This window comes from Sciurus vulgaris, assembly GCF_902686455.1.
Source record: "Sciurus vulgaris genome assembly, chromosome: 4".
NCBI classification, from domain to species: domain Eukaryota; kingdom Metazoa; phylum Chordata; class Mammalia; order Rodentia; family Sciuridae; genus Sciurus; species Sciurus vulgaris.
The window spans coordinates 58,116,752-58,132,388 of record NC_136464.1 but is presented as its reverse complement, the minus strand read 5'-3'; the positions used below and the strand labels follow the sequence as shown (position 1 = coordinate 58,132,388).

Sequence of the window (15,637 nt, the reverse complement as noted above, 5' to 3'; positions counted from 1 at the left end):
TTTTAGTCTTTTAACTGACTCAAAGTACTATAGAAGTTAGTGGTGACTTGATATGTCAAGAATTCAGACAAGTCAGATCTCCTTCTCAGAAAGCAGGCTGGTTCTCAAACTTAGGGCATTTCACAAAGTCAGTGCCTTCTATTGCCATCCATACCCTCTTATCCCATGCAATGGATTAGGGCAGTATTACCGGAGGGTGACGTATATATCACTGTGGAGGTGCACAGTCTGATTTAGATAGTTAAATATACTAAGGAATATCTCCTATAATAGCAAAGGATAGTGCTTTTATACTTAAGAGTATATAAGGTTTCTTTTCTAATGATTTAAATAAAACTGATTTGAAAACAAATATTACATATGTGAATAGATCCCAAGACCCAAGCCTGATCCAAATAATTGAGGTTTAGGAAACAGAATATCTAAGACACTAAATTTTCAATTTTCCTAAACTATAAGGAAACCTCTGGTGGGTTTTGTGTTGCAAAAGGTTCTGTGAAATTCATACTGTGGGACACTTTTTTTGGTATAGGGATTGAACTCAGGGGTACTTAACCACTGGGCCACATCCCCAGTCCTATTTTGAACTTTAGAGACAGGGCCTCACCGAGTTGCTTAGTGCCTTGCTGTTGCTGAGGCTGGCTTTGAACTCACGATTCTCCTGCAGCCTCCTGAGCCACTGGGAAGTACACACTTATTTTAAAGATGACACTGTCATTAGCTGAGACCCCATGAAGTTCTTTTATTGATTTTCATGACATGATTTGTATTCAGACTTTTTGTGTTGCTTTGTTGGGCCTTTTGGGTTGTAGGAACTGTGTGGAGGGCTGTGGCTACAAGAACGTCACTGACTCTGCCCACAGCCTTGATTACCCATGGTGGCAATAGAATTAGGGGAAAGCAGGGGAAAAGGTCTCCATATAAAGTCAAACCCAACTCTGTCCTTGAAAAATGAGTGGGACATTCTAGAAACGTTCCATAAAGCTTAACATTCCATAAAGCTTTACCCCATAAGTAAACTTAGGTGTGTCTTGCTTTATAATTGTCCTCTGATTATGGTGATCAAAAGTCATTTTTAACTGGGGATGCTGGTGCACACCTATAATCTCAACCACTTGGAAGGCTGAGGCAGGAGGATCCCAAGTTCAGCCTCTACAACGTAGAGACCCTGTGTCAAAATAAAAAGGACTGGGGATATAGATTGGTGGTAAAGCACCCCTGGGTCTTTCTAGGACTAGGGGAAAAAAAACTATCTTAAAATAAGTTGTTTTTAGTATTATTTTCTCTGGAATGAGCAGATTGTTCTTTCATCACTGATGGAATTCCCCTGTATGTGATTAGTTTTTCTCTTTTTGCTTTCAAGATTTTCTTTTGTTTTTACTCAGATGCAGCCATGTGTAGCACAGCTTATTTAAAGCCCTTTGAGCATCTTGGATGTATAGATTTTTAGCCAATGCAAATTTTTACAATTTAAAAATTTCTTTTTCTTTCCTTTTTTCCTGTCTTTCTAGTATGCCTCATTGCATGTAAGGTTGGTAGGCTTAAAGGAATTCTGCATTCTCTGAACCTTTGATCATTGTTCTGTTTTTCTCCCTGATTCTTTGGTTTACTTATGTACTTTGCTGATTGGTCTTTTCTCAGTTCAAATCTCCTTGCGCTCCACTGATGTTTTCATTTTGGTTGTTGCACTTTTCAGTTCTAGAATGTCAACTTGGTTTTCTTAATTTCTCTTAATATTCTCTACTTGAGACATGGAGGCCCATACCTGTAATCCCAGCTACTCAGGAGGCAGATGCAGAAGGATGGTGAGTTTTAGGCCAGGCTGGGCAACTTAGTGAGACCCCCATCTCACAATTTATTCTGTAATTGAGATGTCTTCATATCTTCCTTTCCTTAAGCATGGGTTTCCTCGTTTGTAAATGGCTACTTGACAGTTCAAATCTGACATATCATCCCTCTCACAGGCAGTTTCTGTTGCTTTTTTCTGTATATGGACCACACATTCCTGGTTCTTTGCATGTCTTGTGATGTTTCTGTTGAAAACTGAACATTTCAGGTAATTTTTTTTTTTTTTTTTTGTTCTGGGGATTGAACTCAGATTTTCTTAACCACAGAGCCATACTCCCAGCCCTTTTTATTTTATTTAGAGACAGGGTCTTGCCGAGTTGCTAAGGGCCTCAGTGCCTCGCTGTTGCTGAGGCTGGCTTAGAACTCACAATCCTCCTGCCTCAGCCTCCTGAACCACACTCATGGGAGGGACACACTCATTTTAAAGATGACACTGTCAGTTGCTGAGACCCCATGAAGTCTTTTATTTATTGATTTTCATGATATCTGATTTGTATTCAGACTTTCAGTTTCAAAACTGAAAACTTGCAATCCTCCTGCCTCAGCCTCTGGAGCTGCTGGGATTACAGGTGTGTACCACGGCACCCAGCCATGGGTGGTCATTCTTATTAGCATGGTTAATTTACCAGTTTATGCCTCATGGTTGTGCCAGGGAGGTGATGGTTACTTGTACAAATGAGGTATGGAGTCATTCCACACTAAACTCAAAATAGAGTAGCTTTTGGCAAAGTACTGCTTTACAAAATGAAATGTGACACAAGTTTAGGCACAGCCTGAAAACTGCTGTTCTCTACATCACAGAGCAACTCAGAGCAGCCTGCTCTCTACATCTATCTAAAGTGGCTTAAGTCATGCTGAGTTGGAGCTTGGGTCCCTGTGTGGCAGGAAGTGGGTCGAAGCTCACTTATCACAGACTCACTATTCTAACCAAGTTTTAGTAGATTTTCTTGAATGTTTGTTATATTCCCTTGGAACAATTCCAGAGACTTTTTTTTTTTTCCTGAGATAGGGTCTTGGTATGTTGCCCAGGCTAGTCTCAGATTCTTAGGCCCAAGTGCTCCTCCTGCCTCCCTAGTAGCAGGAACTTGCAGGTGCATCCTACTGCTTCCAGAGACTTTAAATTCTTTTATTTTTATTTTTGTGGTACTGGGGATGGAACCCAGGGCCTCACACATGCTAGTCAAGGGCTCTACCAGTGAGCTACATCCTCAGTCCTAAATCATGGTTTTATATAGCCAGCTTCGTTTTGCTGAGGAGCGAAATCCATGGAGTTTTCAACACTGATATCCTGAGATGTTTCCAGGTTCATTATTATGTAACTACATCACTTGGGGTGTCACCATGAACAGCAAATGGAGAAAGCTCTCATACAAATGGCTAAATGAGAGACAGGGAAAAAGAGGCAGGGTGGATAAGCTCTTGGGCCCTAATACATAACTTATTACCTGCTGTAATCTTTCCCTAGCTTTCTGCCTGCTCTTCAACAACATGAAATGTGCCTTCTTCTATTTTTAAGCATAGAGACCAAGTGCAGGATGACACCATCATGTCTCCAAGGACCTTCTACAAAGAAGAAATTCCTAAAGAAAAAATCACTATACTCATGACCAGTGGAAAAGTAGCAGACCCTAGGGGACTAAACTCGGGGGCACTTAACCACTGAGCCACATCCCCAGCCCTATTTCGTATTTTATTTAGGAGACAGGGTCTCACTGAGTTGCTTAGTGCCTCACTTTTGCTGAGGCTGGCTTTGAACTCGCAATCCTCCTGCCTCAGCCTCTGGAGCTGCTGGGATTACAGGCATGCGCCACCTCACCCAACCCTTTCTCTTTTTCCTTTTCCCAGTAAAAGTCTTCTCTGTATGTTCAGTACTTTTGGGACCATTTTCATTTCTATTGTTGAAGGTTCCTGTCCCTATTACCACGTGCTCCATAGGCATGGGACTGATAAGCATCAGTTTTTGCTTCTTATGCACAGGAAAAAGGCAGTGTCTCTCCCTCCTCTCCCCTTTGCTGCTTGGAGACAGGATGGAAAGGATCTGGAGCCTCTCTACCCTTGTGGAATGTAAATACCCCTCTCCAGGAGTCAGATAAACCCTGGTGACTCCAGCTTTATGACCTAGAGCTGTATCCAAGTCTTGGGCCTCATAGTCCCTTAAAATATATACACATCCCCTAGAGCTAGGTAAATCTGTCTGGCATCCCCCAACTATATAGTTGTAGCTTAATTTTCCAAGGCTTGCCCAGGATCCTAAGTTTTCAGCACAATTTATTTAGAAAGCTCTAATGGTGCAAAAACACAAAACTCTTTTGTCCCTTGTGTTTCTCCATAGTTGGCTACTGGTAAATTTTCCATAATATGTTATTCCACCGGCCAGCAGTTGCTGGGACTGAATCCACTGGGTTTGTTTTAAACAGCACTTACCCAGGTGTTGCCTGCAGAACTCCAAAGGCAGGATGAGGTCAATCCCACTGCAATTGTCTTCACTGTACCATCCAAGACTTCTGCTTTTAATCTGTTGAACAAATCTCACTTACCATGAAAATCCTACCTTACAAAGCCTTGCAGCTTCCTCAGGGTCTGGATTAATCTGATAGAAGGCAAATACCCACATATAGCTAGATATATCAATAATGTGCACAGACTTTGTGATGGCCTGCAAGGAAGAAACCTACTGCAAAATTTGTCTTCCAGGTCCCCTGCTTGTTCTTGAAAGCCAGTACTAGGGAGATGAGGAGTTGGTGGGGAGTAAATCAGTTTTCTTCAAGGGAAAGATGGAGGGTCGGTGATCCTCAAAGCTCCATCTTGGGGAACTCAGATCCATGAAAGGGCATTTATAGGAAGGGAAAGGAGGTGCAGTGGGCAGGAAGGCTATCTGCGGAACAAGGTCTTCATCATTTAGTGTGTACCTCCTTTTTTTCTTCCCTCTGGCCCAAACATCACAGTGGACCTGGATCTACTGGGTCTAGTTACAAACATTAGTTTTCTGCAAAGTAAACAAAGCAATTTATATGCTTTGTGTTAGTTACTGCACAGGACTAAAGGCTAAGGAGGGGTGTTACACATTCTGATGTTATCTGAAGGTCAGTAGGTGTTCTGGGTGCTGTAAATCTAAAGAAAGATTATTTAGCTGGGCTTGGTGGCGCATGCCTGTAATCTGTGATTGGGAAGCTGAGGCAGGAGAATCACAAGTTTGAGACCAGCCTCAGCAACTTAGCAAGATCCTGTCTCAAAAAGGGGTGGGGATGTAGCTTAGTGGTAGAGCACCCCTGGATTCTATCCCCAGTATGGTTAAAAAAAAAAAAAGTTATTTACAGTTCACGTCTGAAATCATCTAAGTGCAACTTCTTTTTAAAATATGGAATGCTGGACAAAGGGAGGGAAGTACCTTGCAAAGGACAACTTGTAAGCAATGGCCACTGTTATGTAACTGGTCAGTGAGTTGAAGACAACCTGAATGTCTTCAGTCTGAGCAGAGTCACGAATGGCTTCAGCCAAAGTGAGAAATGGATGTGTTCCACCTTTCTAATGATGGATGACTCATTGTAGGCAGGCACACTGTTCTCAGAGCACATCCCAAGGCTGCTTGATCTACCTGGGGTTTCCTAAAAATGTTTTTTTTTTTATTTTTTATTTTTTTTTTAGTTGTAGATGGACACAATGCATTTTATTTATTTATTTATTTATTTATTTATTTATTTATTTATTTATTTATTTATTTATTTATTTAATGTGGTGCTGAGGATCGAACCCAGTGCCTCACACGTGCTAGGCAAGCACTGTACAACTGAGCTACAACCCCAGCCCCCTAAAAATGTTTCTGATTCCTGTCTAGGTATGAATCAGGTGTTTTAACCAAAGACAAATTAGTGCCTTTTGTGCACATGACCCCAGAGAGCACAGGCATGTGGCAAGCCCTGGGAAACAGAGTTTACAGTTGTTAGTGTCGTATACCAAGCCGCGCGAGTATATAGGATTCTTAATGTGGTGTCTCACACCTCATGAACTGATAAGTTTTTGGGACCCCCAACTTCATCCCTAATAATGTGGGTTAATTCAGTGCTTGCTTTCAGGGGGACCACCTGGAGGCATTAATTTTCAAGCAGTTCTCACAACACCAGCTCATCTGTCCCCACTGTATGGATGACATCTGGAGGTGTTCTGTGTGGAAAAGGCAGAAGTAGGAAACCTCAGCTCCTCTGGGAGGAGGGCTCCAGAAGCAGATTCTGAAAAACAGGCCCACAATCTCCCAGCCTATCCTCCACAGCCTAAAGTTTCCCTCCCTGGAGACCTGCTCTATGTTTTCCTTCCATTGCTACAAAATCAGTGTGTCTCATTACTATAACTTCACAATTTTTCCAGTCATCTTCTCAGCCAGACCTTTTTTCTAGAAGGATTGGGTAGGAGAGGACGAGTCTTCACAAAATATTTTCACGTGATTTTTATTATTATTTTACTTTTATTTGCATTTATTTTATGCTGAATTTATTCTTGTGCTATAAGAATTTGCTTCTTCAGTTTCTTCTGGGATATCTTTTCCTTCTGTGCAAACTTCTCTTCTGGTTTAGGAAGTTGGTTTCTTTTCAGGGAGCATCATCTCATTGAGGCACTGGAGCTCACCTATGGGTTAAATCCGGCCATGAGCTCTGTAGGTGTGTGGGTGCATCTTGCTTTGTTTATCTGGATCCATTCAGTGACCAGAGAATCAATATCTAAACCCTTAAGTTCAGCATTACTCTCTATTTTAAGCGTGTGCAGTTAAAAACTTCAGCAGCACCCTTTTTGGGCCACTGACCCTGTGTCCAGCCCCACTGTTTGGCCACGTCCACCGTCATAATGCTGGAACAGCACACCCTGCCTCTGTCAAATGACAGCTTTCAAACTGTTGGCGACTGGTGGCTTTTCAGATATGCATACCCTTGATGTCCTAGGCAGTTTCACAGGTGTTCTTAAAGTGAACACAAAGATTTGAACCTCTTGACCTGCATGATTTTGTGAGGTTTTCTGGGCCAAGTGAATAGGGAACCAGTTTTACAGGTCACCTCAAGCCACTTGCAGGAAGAGTCATTTTCACACAACTTAAACAGACTTACTTAAGTCTGAATCTCCCAAGATCCTTTCCAGGCAAGCTGGTTTAGGATTACTGCAAGAGGAGAAAGAGAGAGAGATTGTGTCCAGGAGAATTGTCAGGACAGAATTCTGAGTTTAAAACAGTTTTTGCCGAGGGACTCTGTTGTCCTCTTCACCCACCCCCGTCCTTCTCATCCTGACCACGACCCAGTAACAGGCCTAGAGAGAGGATCAACCCTGTCTGATCATGGCTGCATTGAATAATCAAATACCTTTCTGAGGTCGAGTCACTAGCGGCTGATTGTTGAGTGACAGACTGCAAAAAGCCAACCGCAGTGAGATTTCAAGAGGAGGCCCAAAGTCCCATCTGACTCAAGAGCCAGCGGAGGGGTTCAGCTTCTTGTGATTTGACCTTCCCCGCCTTTCAGCTTCCACTAGAAACCCCTGCAGGCTCAATCAGCAGTGGCCTTACTGGAGAACAGCCCTTTCTGTCTGCAGTCCAGACAGACCTCCAGCGTTCATGATCTGTTTCCACAGCTCCCAGCCCCACAAAGGGGTGTTTTTTAAAAAAATACAGCCTCAAGAGTCTGAGTCCTGCTCACTGAACAGGGTGACCACACCTGTTTTCAGCTTTGTAGAGCTAAAAATGTGACAACAGTTACCCAGGAGCCAGAGCCCAGGTCACTGGGGGAAACCTTGTAAATCTAAGATTCCCCTGGGCCTTCAAAAGCCAGTGGCTTTTCCTTGCTTCACCAAAAGAAGGGGGTAGCCGCCCCCTTCTCATTCAAGCAGAGAGGCTGCCTGGCTAGGGAGGCCTTTTTGGAAGCAAGAATTTTTTTTAAAGCTCCTTTCACCTGTCAGTCATATAATCTGAGTGGACCCACCCACTAAAGAGGCATCTGATTTGAGCTCATTAGCAAGCCTCAAGTCTGCTTTTCAAAAGGCACAAATCTAGTAGCCACATCACAAACTCCCAAAAATGTATCTCCATCTGGAAACTGCTCCCTTTTCATGCTTTTTTGGCATACTGCCTTTCCTTAAACAAAAATTGAAAAAATCTAACACTGAGACCTGGTCTGTCTCCCACTCCTAGAGTCTAATGAGATTCCAGGCCTTCATTTGGTTTCTTAAGTCAGCAGTTTTCTCTGTACTGCCAGAACCTCAGGGTTAATAGGCCTTTATCTCACCCAAGGGTGACGAAGAGAGTCTTTGTAGACTGAGTCTCTTTTCAGTATCAGATTGATCCTTATAAGGATATAACGTCCAAATCAATTTCTGCCACACATTCAGATACAGTGGCACAGAAAACAATACAAAGCAATTTTTAAAACTCTTTTTTTTTTCCCCACTACAAAGTTAGCACATACCCCTCTTAGTTACATTCAGTGTTTTGAGGGATTAAATCACAGCTGCAGAGAGAAGCTGCTTCCTCCCTGCTGGGGAATGCAAAAGTGACACACGTGCGGGTTACAGGTGGCATTTGGGAGTCCCCTCCCCGCTTTTGGGTGCTCATAGAATTTTTACTCTACATTCCTTGGCATCTCCATCGACTCTGTGTTCCATGTCCCCTCTCTGCACAGGCATACGGATGCTGGTTTTCAACAGAGCTGTCAATATCTCTGCTCCACCCTCCTGTTTCACCTGTGTAAGGAGACTAGTGTTCCTGTTAATACAGGAAAATCAGCCAGAGCCCAAAGGGAACTAAGGTTCAGAAGCTTCTCCAACTCAGGAGGCTGCACACCTTCCCTGGAGTACCAAGGCAGTTTGGCTCTGCAATCTCAGACCTGCTCTGGCTGTGGCCACTACTCTACCCTTCCTCTCCTCACCTGTAGGAGAGAGTGACATAAACTTCTCTTTTCCCACCTAAAGCCCACCTATAAAAATTTCTGGGGCCCTTCCCCTCCCACGCAAAGTAGGGCGCCAAATCCAGAGGTGCCATTCGGGCTGCATTTTCTAATCCTATTTCCTAATACCTGGCTAACTAATTTCCCATGGAGCCTGGTTCCCATGGATATTGCTCAAGTCTTGCTAACCAGCCCCAGAGCTCTCCGCTGTCTCTTCTAGTCAACCACGTGACAAATAGGAGCCTATCCTCTTTGCCACTCACTGTAACTGTTGGGTTTTAATATTTACCCGTATTAATTTTATTCTGAACACATAACCTGAGGTGTTCTAGTTCAGAGACAGATTAGTTATGAGTTACACCATAAGGTGAAACTAATATTATGCAAATGTAACTGTGTAGGCACCCTTGCTCCAGTGTTGACCCTAGGGCTATGTGAAGAAACATGACATAGACCCAAGGGGAGGATGGAGAAAGTGGATTTTTTAATATACACAGGAGAAAGAGGCAACTGGTTCCTCTCCTAAAAGGAGGGAGGGAAAACTTTTGCCGCTTGGAGACAGGGAACGGGTCCTGGCTACTCCCGCTAACCTTTTGGAATACAGATACATCTCTCTAGGAGCCAGATCAGCTCTGGGGGCTCATTTCCCCTTGAGATGTACACTCATCTTCTGAGTTAGGTAAATCTCTCCAGAGTCTCACTAGTTACAAAATAACTTAGCTGAGGATGCTGAGTGTTCAACACCGTGTTTCCAGAAAGTCCCAGCTCTTCAAGAACGAAGACTCTGCCCTTTGCCCACGGTTGCTCCATCAGGCCATGCTGGAGCAAGATTGAGGCCCAGCAGTCTGTGCTGCGCAGGCTCCCAGGAGCTGGTTTTGCTCTCTGCCACTGGATCTGCGGCACCTGCAGCGGCCCGGTTGCTCCTCCACTGGGCTGCCAGGCTGCAGCTTGGGGTGGGGAAGGAAGCAGAGGCACTGGCCAGGCCCTGGGTTGATGAAGTGAGTTGGAGTTAAGAAAGCTTCAGCTTATAGAGAGTGGGAGTATTTATTTGTGGTGCCTTTGGGAAAGAGGACAGTTTTTGAGTAAATGGAGAGTGTTGTTGACCTTAGATACCTAAGGAGGAGGAGGAGGGGACAGAGAAACAAAAAGCTAGGAAGCAAGTGTATTTTAAAAGATTCTGGAGCTCCTTCCCTGGGCTGAAACCCAAGAGAGCAGGCAAAGAATTTTTTTTTTTTTTTTTTTTTTTTCCCCAGTAGGGGTGGTGGCTTTGAGCCATGTCTGTACAAGACCAAGGGAGAGGTCAGATAACCTCTGCAGGTGGTTCTAGTGGGTTCCTCCTGGGCCACACTCTGGGGACATCTTCTGGATGACCTCGGTCAAATGTGCAGTGACGGATGGCTTACTGTGAAGTAGGTGGTCGGCTCCTAGAACTAGCAGCAATCAAGTGACTGCTCTCATGTGGAGATCAGAGTCAATGGCCTATAGCCCTTCAAGACTTCTCAGGGGTTGTGAACTTTATATCTGATTTTTAAGGCATTGGGGCCTTCGGAAAACAGACTGAAGTCCTGCTGAGGTACAGTCACAACTGCCCAGATGAAGTATGAAGACTTTTACCTCCGGGCTGAAGAGAAGGAAATCTGCAGTTTAAAAAGTTGAACGCTTTATATCCTTAAAAGATTCTACTGGCCTAGAAATGCTTCTCAGTGAAACGACATTTGTGTGAATTGTTTCCCCAGAGTGGCTTATATCCTTTAAATGTTAATATTTTGGAGGCCAGAAGAGTCTGTAATCAACTCAAAAGCAGCTGGGGCAGGGCAGATGGTCTGGGGACCTGAAAGGGACTGCTGATGCAGAAACTCAGTAATGCTTTTCAGATTGGGCCACGAGTTCAGAGGCCAGGAGGGAAGGTGGCCAGCCTGGCAGAGCAGCCCCGCTGAGGCGGCCCAGTGAAGTATCTGTGGGCATGGAGAGGCCTGCTGCATCCTGGGGCAGATCCTGCTCATTGCTCTGGTTTCCCTGACACCCTCCTCCATCTGTAGGAGGTAAGCAGGCAGCTGATTTCTGTGATGCTTTTGGTAGAGTACAGTCTGGGGCAGGAGGTAGTCTTGTGTGTCTATCTCATGATGCAGTGTGGAGCCCTCTGCCAGCTCCTGTCACTACAGAGCCTGCTTCTCATTGGAGCAGGAGGCCTCTGCTGGGCTTAATCCACCTCCAGGCAGACCCAGCCACAGAGACCGGGGGCCAGGGTGCATGCGGGGTCTTTCAGGATCAACAAACGGCAGGGGATTACCCACTCCTGAAATAGAAGAGGGGTTGTCCATATTTGCTTCTAAGACCAGAGTTAATACATAAACATTAATGGTGATATTGGCTTCCGGTCTCCATTTCACAGATTTCCTTTCAGGAGAGACTGAAAGGCATCCTGTTTTCAGGGATGTAACTCTACCCATTTCCAAAGCAACCAGTTCTGTGATTCACGTACAGTAAGGAAACCCTTTCTCCTCTAGAAGAGTGCTTATTTTAAGCTTTTTAGTACAGATTTCCCCACGCAGTTTAAACCTAGCAATACTAGTTGAAGTTGAAGCTTCTGCCTCTCCAGGCTTCCGCAGCCCAGCCCGATGTGGTATGTGCAAAGCTGCAGGAACCCAGAACCTTTTCTGTAAATATCCATCCACGTGACATTCTTGCTTTACAGCAGTGAAGGTGCCAAAGAGGGCATCTAATGGCGGTCAGACCCAGAAACTTGAATCAAGCCCTTGGCAAGACAAACATGTTGCTTACAGCAGAAAAAAATGAGGCCATAAATGTCGATTGTCTTTGAGTAGGGATTTTGGTTAGAGATGTGTTATGCTGCAGATTATAGAAAGCCCTCTTAAAAATGACAAACAAGTGAGGGGTCAATTTGCCTCCCATGGGAGAAGCTCCAGGACAGGTGGCCTGGTGTGAGCACAGTTCAGCAAGGCTGGCTGGCAGAGCCCCAGGCTCACTTTCTCTGCTCTGACTTCTGTAGTGGGTGACATCATGCTTGTCTTCTCAAGGTGGCTGCTTCCTCTTCAGGATCCAAGGAGAAAGAAAGAATCAAGGAGGAAAGTAAAAGGTGAAGGAAGGGTCTTTTTAAATTTCATTGGCTACAATTGCGTCCCATGCCTTCTAGTTTTCAGTGAGGCTGGAAATTGAGTTTTGGGCTTTTCTCTTTCTTCACTGGAAGAAGAGAGAAAAGGTGACTGGGGGTGTGTTGAGTGGGCCAACCTACATTAGTTGTGTCACAGTGAAATATTAATGAATAGGATGGACCGTGGAGGTGTACCTCTAAAAACAAGGTACAGTTAACAGGAGGCTTTACCCAGCATAAATTGTTACCTCCTAAGTGAGCAGAAGGTCATGATCAGATCTGGTGTCTGGTCAAATAGGCTATGGGAGGTGGGAAAAGTAAAGCCATGATTAGCCAAGAAATCCACCCATGTACTTAACGAGTGCCCTACAAGAACAACTTGGGAGTACTAATAATGACATGGAACAAGGGATGATCAGGTTAATATCCTAATTTGGGAAGAAAATTAAAGAGTTGCTAATATGGATGCAGGAACTGACCTGTGTCAAATCTTATTCCAGGTATTTTCAAGTGTTTTCCCACAAAAAATTTAACCAAATATTGTTATTCATATTGAATAGCTGAGGTCAATAATTAGTACTCAAAGAGGGCACACAGTCAGTGGAAGTGGAGGATTTGAGCCCAGCTCTGCTTAACCAATTCCAGGGCTTCCCTTATTATACCATGCTGCCATAGGTGCTACAAGATCCCACAGGGAAAATCTGGCTCTTCTTCCTCATGACCGTCCTGCCCAGGCTCTCAAAAATGTCTGAGAACAGCATTCAGGTCACGATTGCCTCTAACCTCTGCTCTTCACTAGAATTGAAGCTCCTTGAGGGCAAGAACTGAGTCTGGTTTGCTGTTGTTTCCCTGGTAACTGGCATATAGTAGGTACTCAATAAATATTTGCTGGATAAGGAATGATCGAGGGACAGTGGTGTTATATCAGTGTACTATAAGTACCCAGTGCTAAACCGTGGTACCCTCACATTAAATATTTCTCAAATAGGGAACGCAAGGAAGACACCATTTCCAGCTGCTGGGGTCAGAGAACATTCCATGGTAGTCACTCAGCATTTGAGCCAGGTATTAAATGATAGGGAGGCTTTTGAAACTGACTCATGGGGAAGACTGCTGTAAAAGAAGGAAATGGGGACAAGGACATAGAAGTGGGAAAGTGTGGACTATTCAGTGAAAGGGTAGTATGAGTGGAGAGAGATTGCAGCTGAAGGGCAATAATAGGCATTACTTAGGAAAAAGGAGTTTGTTGTCAAATATGATCAGAAACACAGGGTTAAATAAACTAGATTGTTCATTACAGAAGTTCTTGGAGCCTTTTACTGTGTCATGGTGACTCCAAGCAGGATTTCTCAAACATTTGGCCTTGGGGCCTTTTTTCCTTGCAGAACATTCATGGATTGAATATTCCTCAGGACACATTTTGGGAAATGCTGATCTAGCTCAGTCCCACACATACAGGTGAGGGAAACAAGAAGAGAGGTGGCTTAACCCCCCTCACCCTGCCCTGGTACAGGGCTCATTTGTAATGTGAGGACTATGTGAAGAGAAAAAATACTTTTTTTATTTTAGAGAACTTTTTATTAGTCTATTATTCAAACAACATTGGTCTGAATTTTCTTCCTCCTTTTTGTACAGTGGTATTTTAATTCATCACCGTGACTGACAGTAATAGCTGCCAGTCACATCATTGCCTATTTGGCCTCCAGAATTTTATGAAGAAGATTCACTTCAAAGCTGTCCCCAATTTGCCTGAAGGGCAAAGAAAGGATTGCCCAGCATTTTTGGGAAAAGTGGGGACCAGGGCAGTTTACAACTTCTGCCTTTTTCTTTACAATTCCTTGTCCCCAGTCCTTATGCCTGTGGTGGGTCCACCAAAGATGCCCCCATCCTAATCCCTGGAACCTGTGAATATGTTACTTTGTGTAGGCAAAAGCGACTTTGCGGAGGAAATGAGGTTACAGACTTTAAGTTAGATTATTCTGGGTTATTGGGATGGACCCAATCTAATCACATGAGTCCTTACAAACAAAGAAGTATCTCTGTCTAGAAGCAGAAGAGACAACGTAAGGGCAAATCAGAGAGAACTGAGGTGTGAGAAGGAGCCACTGCTCCTTGAAGATGAGGGGGGCAACATGACAAGACATGCAGATAGATGGCTTTGAGTTGCTAAGAGAGCCTCACATCTGACAGCCGTGGAGGACATAGGGATCTTTAGTCCTCAGTCCTACAACCAGAAGGAACTGAATTCTGTCGAAAACCTGAGATTCTCTCCCAGAACCTCCAGGCAAGAGCACAGGCTAACCAAATCCACCAGTCAAGCTACCAGACTTCTGACCTGTAGACTGCGAGATAATAGATTTGTGTGGTTTTAAGTCACTAAGTTTGAGGTAATTGCTTGTCAGTCATAGAAAACTAGTACTACTGGGTGACATTATTAGCATATCCAGAGTGGAAACCTTGAAGAAGAGGTTAGGAAAGGGCACCTCAGAACCTGACTTGGCTTTGGGGCCCAGTGGGAGTGGGTCATAATGGGTTTTTAAGAGTCAGCTGATTTGAGTCATTCACCTGCTTTCCTCCCAGCTGAGACCTCCCTTTATCTCTATGCAAAATGAAGGTGGTCCTCTCAAAGAGCACCCCCAAGGAACACCTGTCTTCTCTGGGGGTCCAGGTGTTGTCTGACAACAAGGCTGGAGTCTCTGTCAATAGTTTGTCCAGGGCCTCTGTGACTCAACTGATATTTGACATTAGTGGACAGATCATTTGAAAAGGAGGCTTCTAATTTAGGAATCCAGACAGGCTGAGATGTGATTATAAAAGATCACTGAGGACTCCTGCTGTGAAACAGCTCAGCCTTCTAAGGGAAGCCCTTCCCTTTCAACAGAGGGCATTTCCCAGAGGGGAGCCATTTGTCTGAGTGCAAAGTAAACATCACCTTGCTTGAGAACGAATTTCAGCTTACATGTCAGATAACCCGACTACCCTTAGATCTACAGCCAGCTTTTAGTCTTGGCACTCTTATTTCTACATGTGAAGGAAAGTGTTTGCATTCTTCTACTAAATTGAAAGGGAGACATGGAGGAGGGTGGTTGGCTTTGCTGGCCTGAAATCTTTCTTCTTTTTATTTCCATTTTGATTGATTTTCTGAACCTATTTGAAGTTGTGATATAATAGATCTAATTATTTAAAGTCATTGAGGTTTTTGCATAGGCTCTTCTCTCTGATGGGGAGTGCATTGTAACAAATTGCTTTTGGTTTTACAAGTCCAGGATTGATTTTAATGTTCAAATAAATTTTGCTGGAAATTCTGTATTGGATATAAGAGCAGTTTAAAATCAGGGAAACTTCTTGGGTTACTTTGAACAAAACAACCTTTTTTAAAACTAAACTCAAGTGTATCTGCAGGCTGTTTTATTTGTGCTCTATTGACATCTCTAATGCGCGGAGAAGATACCTTTCCCACAGTGGGATTTGATACTGGCGCCCAAAAAGATGGTTTCAGATTTCATGTGTCCGGGTAATTAGCCCAGTTAGAGAGGCTCAGTTAAACCATTTGAAGGTCAATAATGCATGAATTTCTGGCAGACTGCCTAGCACCTAGCCCATAAACACGTTTGTATGGGGATTAAATGTTTTCATAGTAAAGGTTGTATTTTAAATATGAGATAGTTAGGATTAGTTTTATATAAAGTTTAACGCTATGACAAATTCATGTTTTAATATGACACATGAAAGTTCAGATTTGAATGTTTTCCAAATTTCTGAA

General features: G+C 43.8%; 1 protein-coding gene across 2 annotated transcripts in view; it reads left to right on the top strand.

Moving 5' to 3' along the window:
• STOX1 (storkhead box 1) overlaps positions 1 to 15,637 on the top strand; it is a 55,338-nt gene that overhangs the window by 25,054 nt on the left and 14,647 nt on the right. The window contains exon 1 of one of the 2 annotated variants that reach the window (XM_079135768.1): positions 5,587 to 11,859. The exons of the other annotated variant lie outside the window; for it this stretch is intronic. Within the exon in view, the coding sequence (XP_078991894.1) occupies positions 11,784 to 11,859 (76 nt within the window). The 5' untranslated portion in view covers positions 5,587 to 11,783. Of the gene's footprint in view, positions 1 to 5,586; positions 11,860 to 15,637 lie in introns of those variants that run through there. 2 annotated transcript variants of the gene reach the window in all.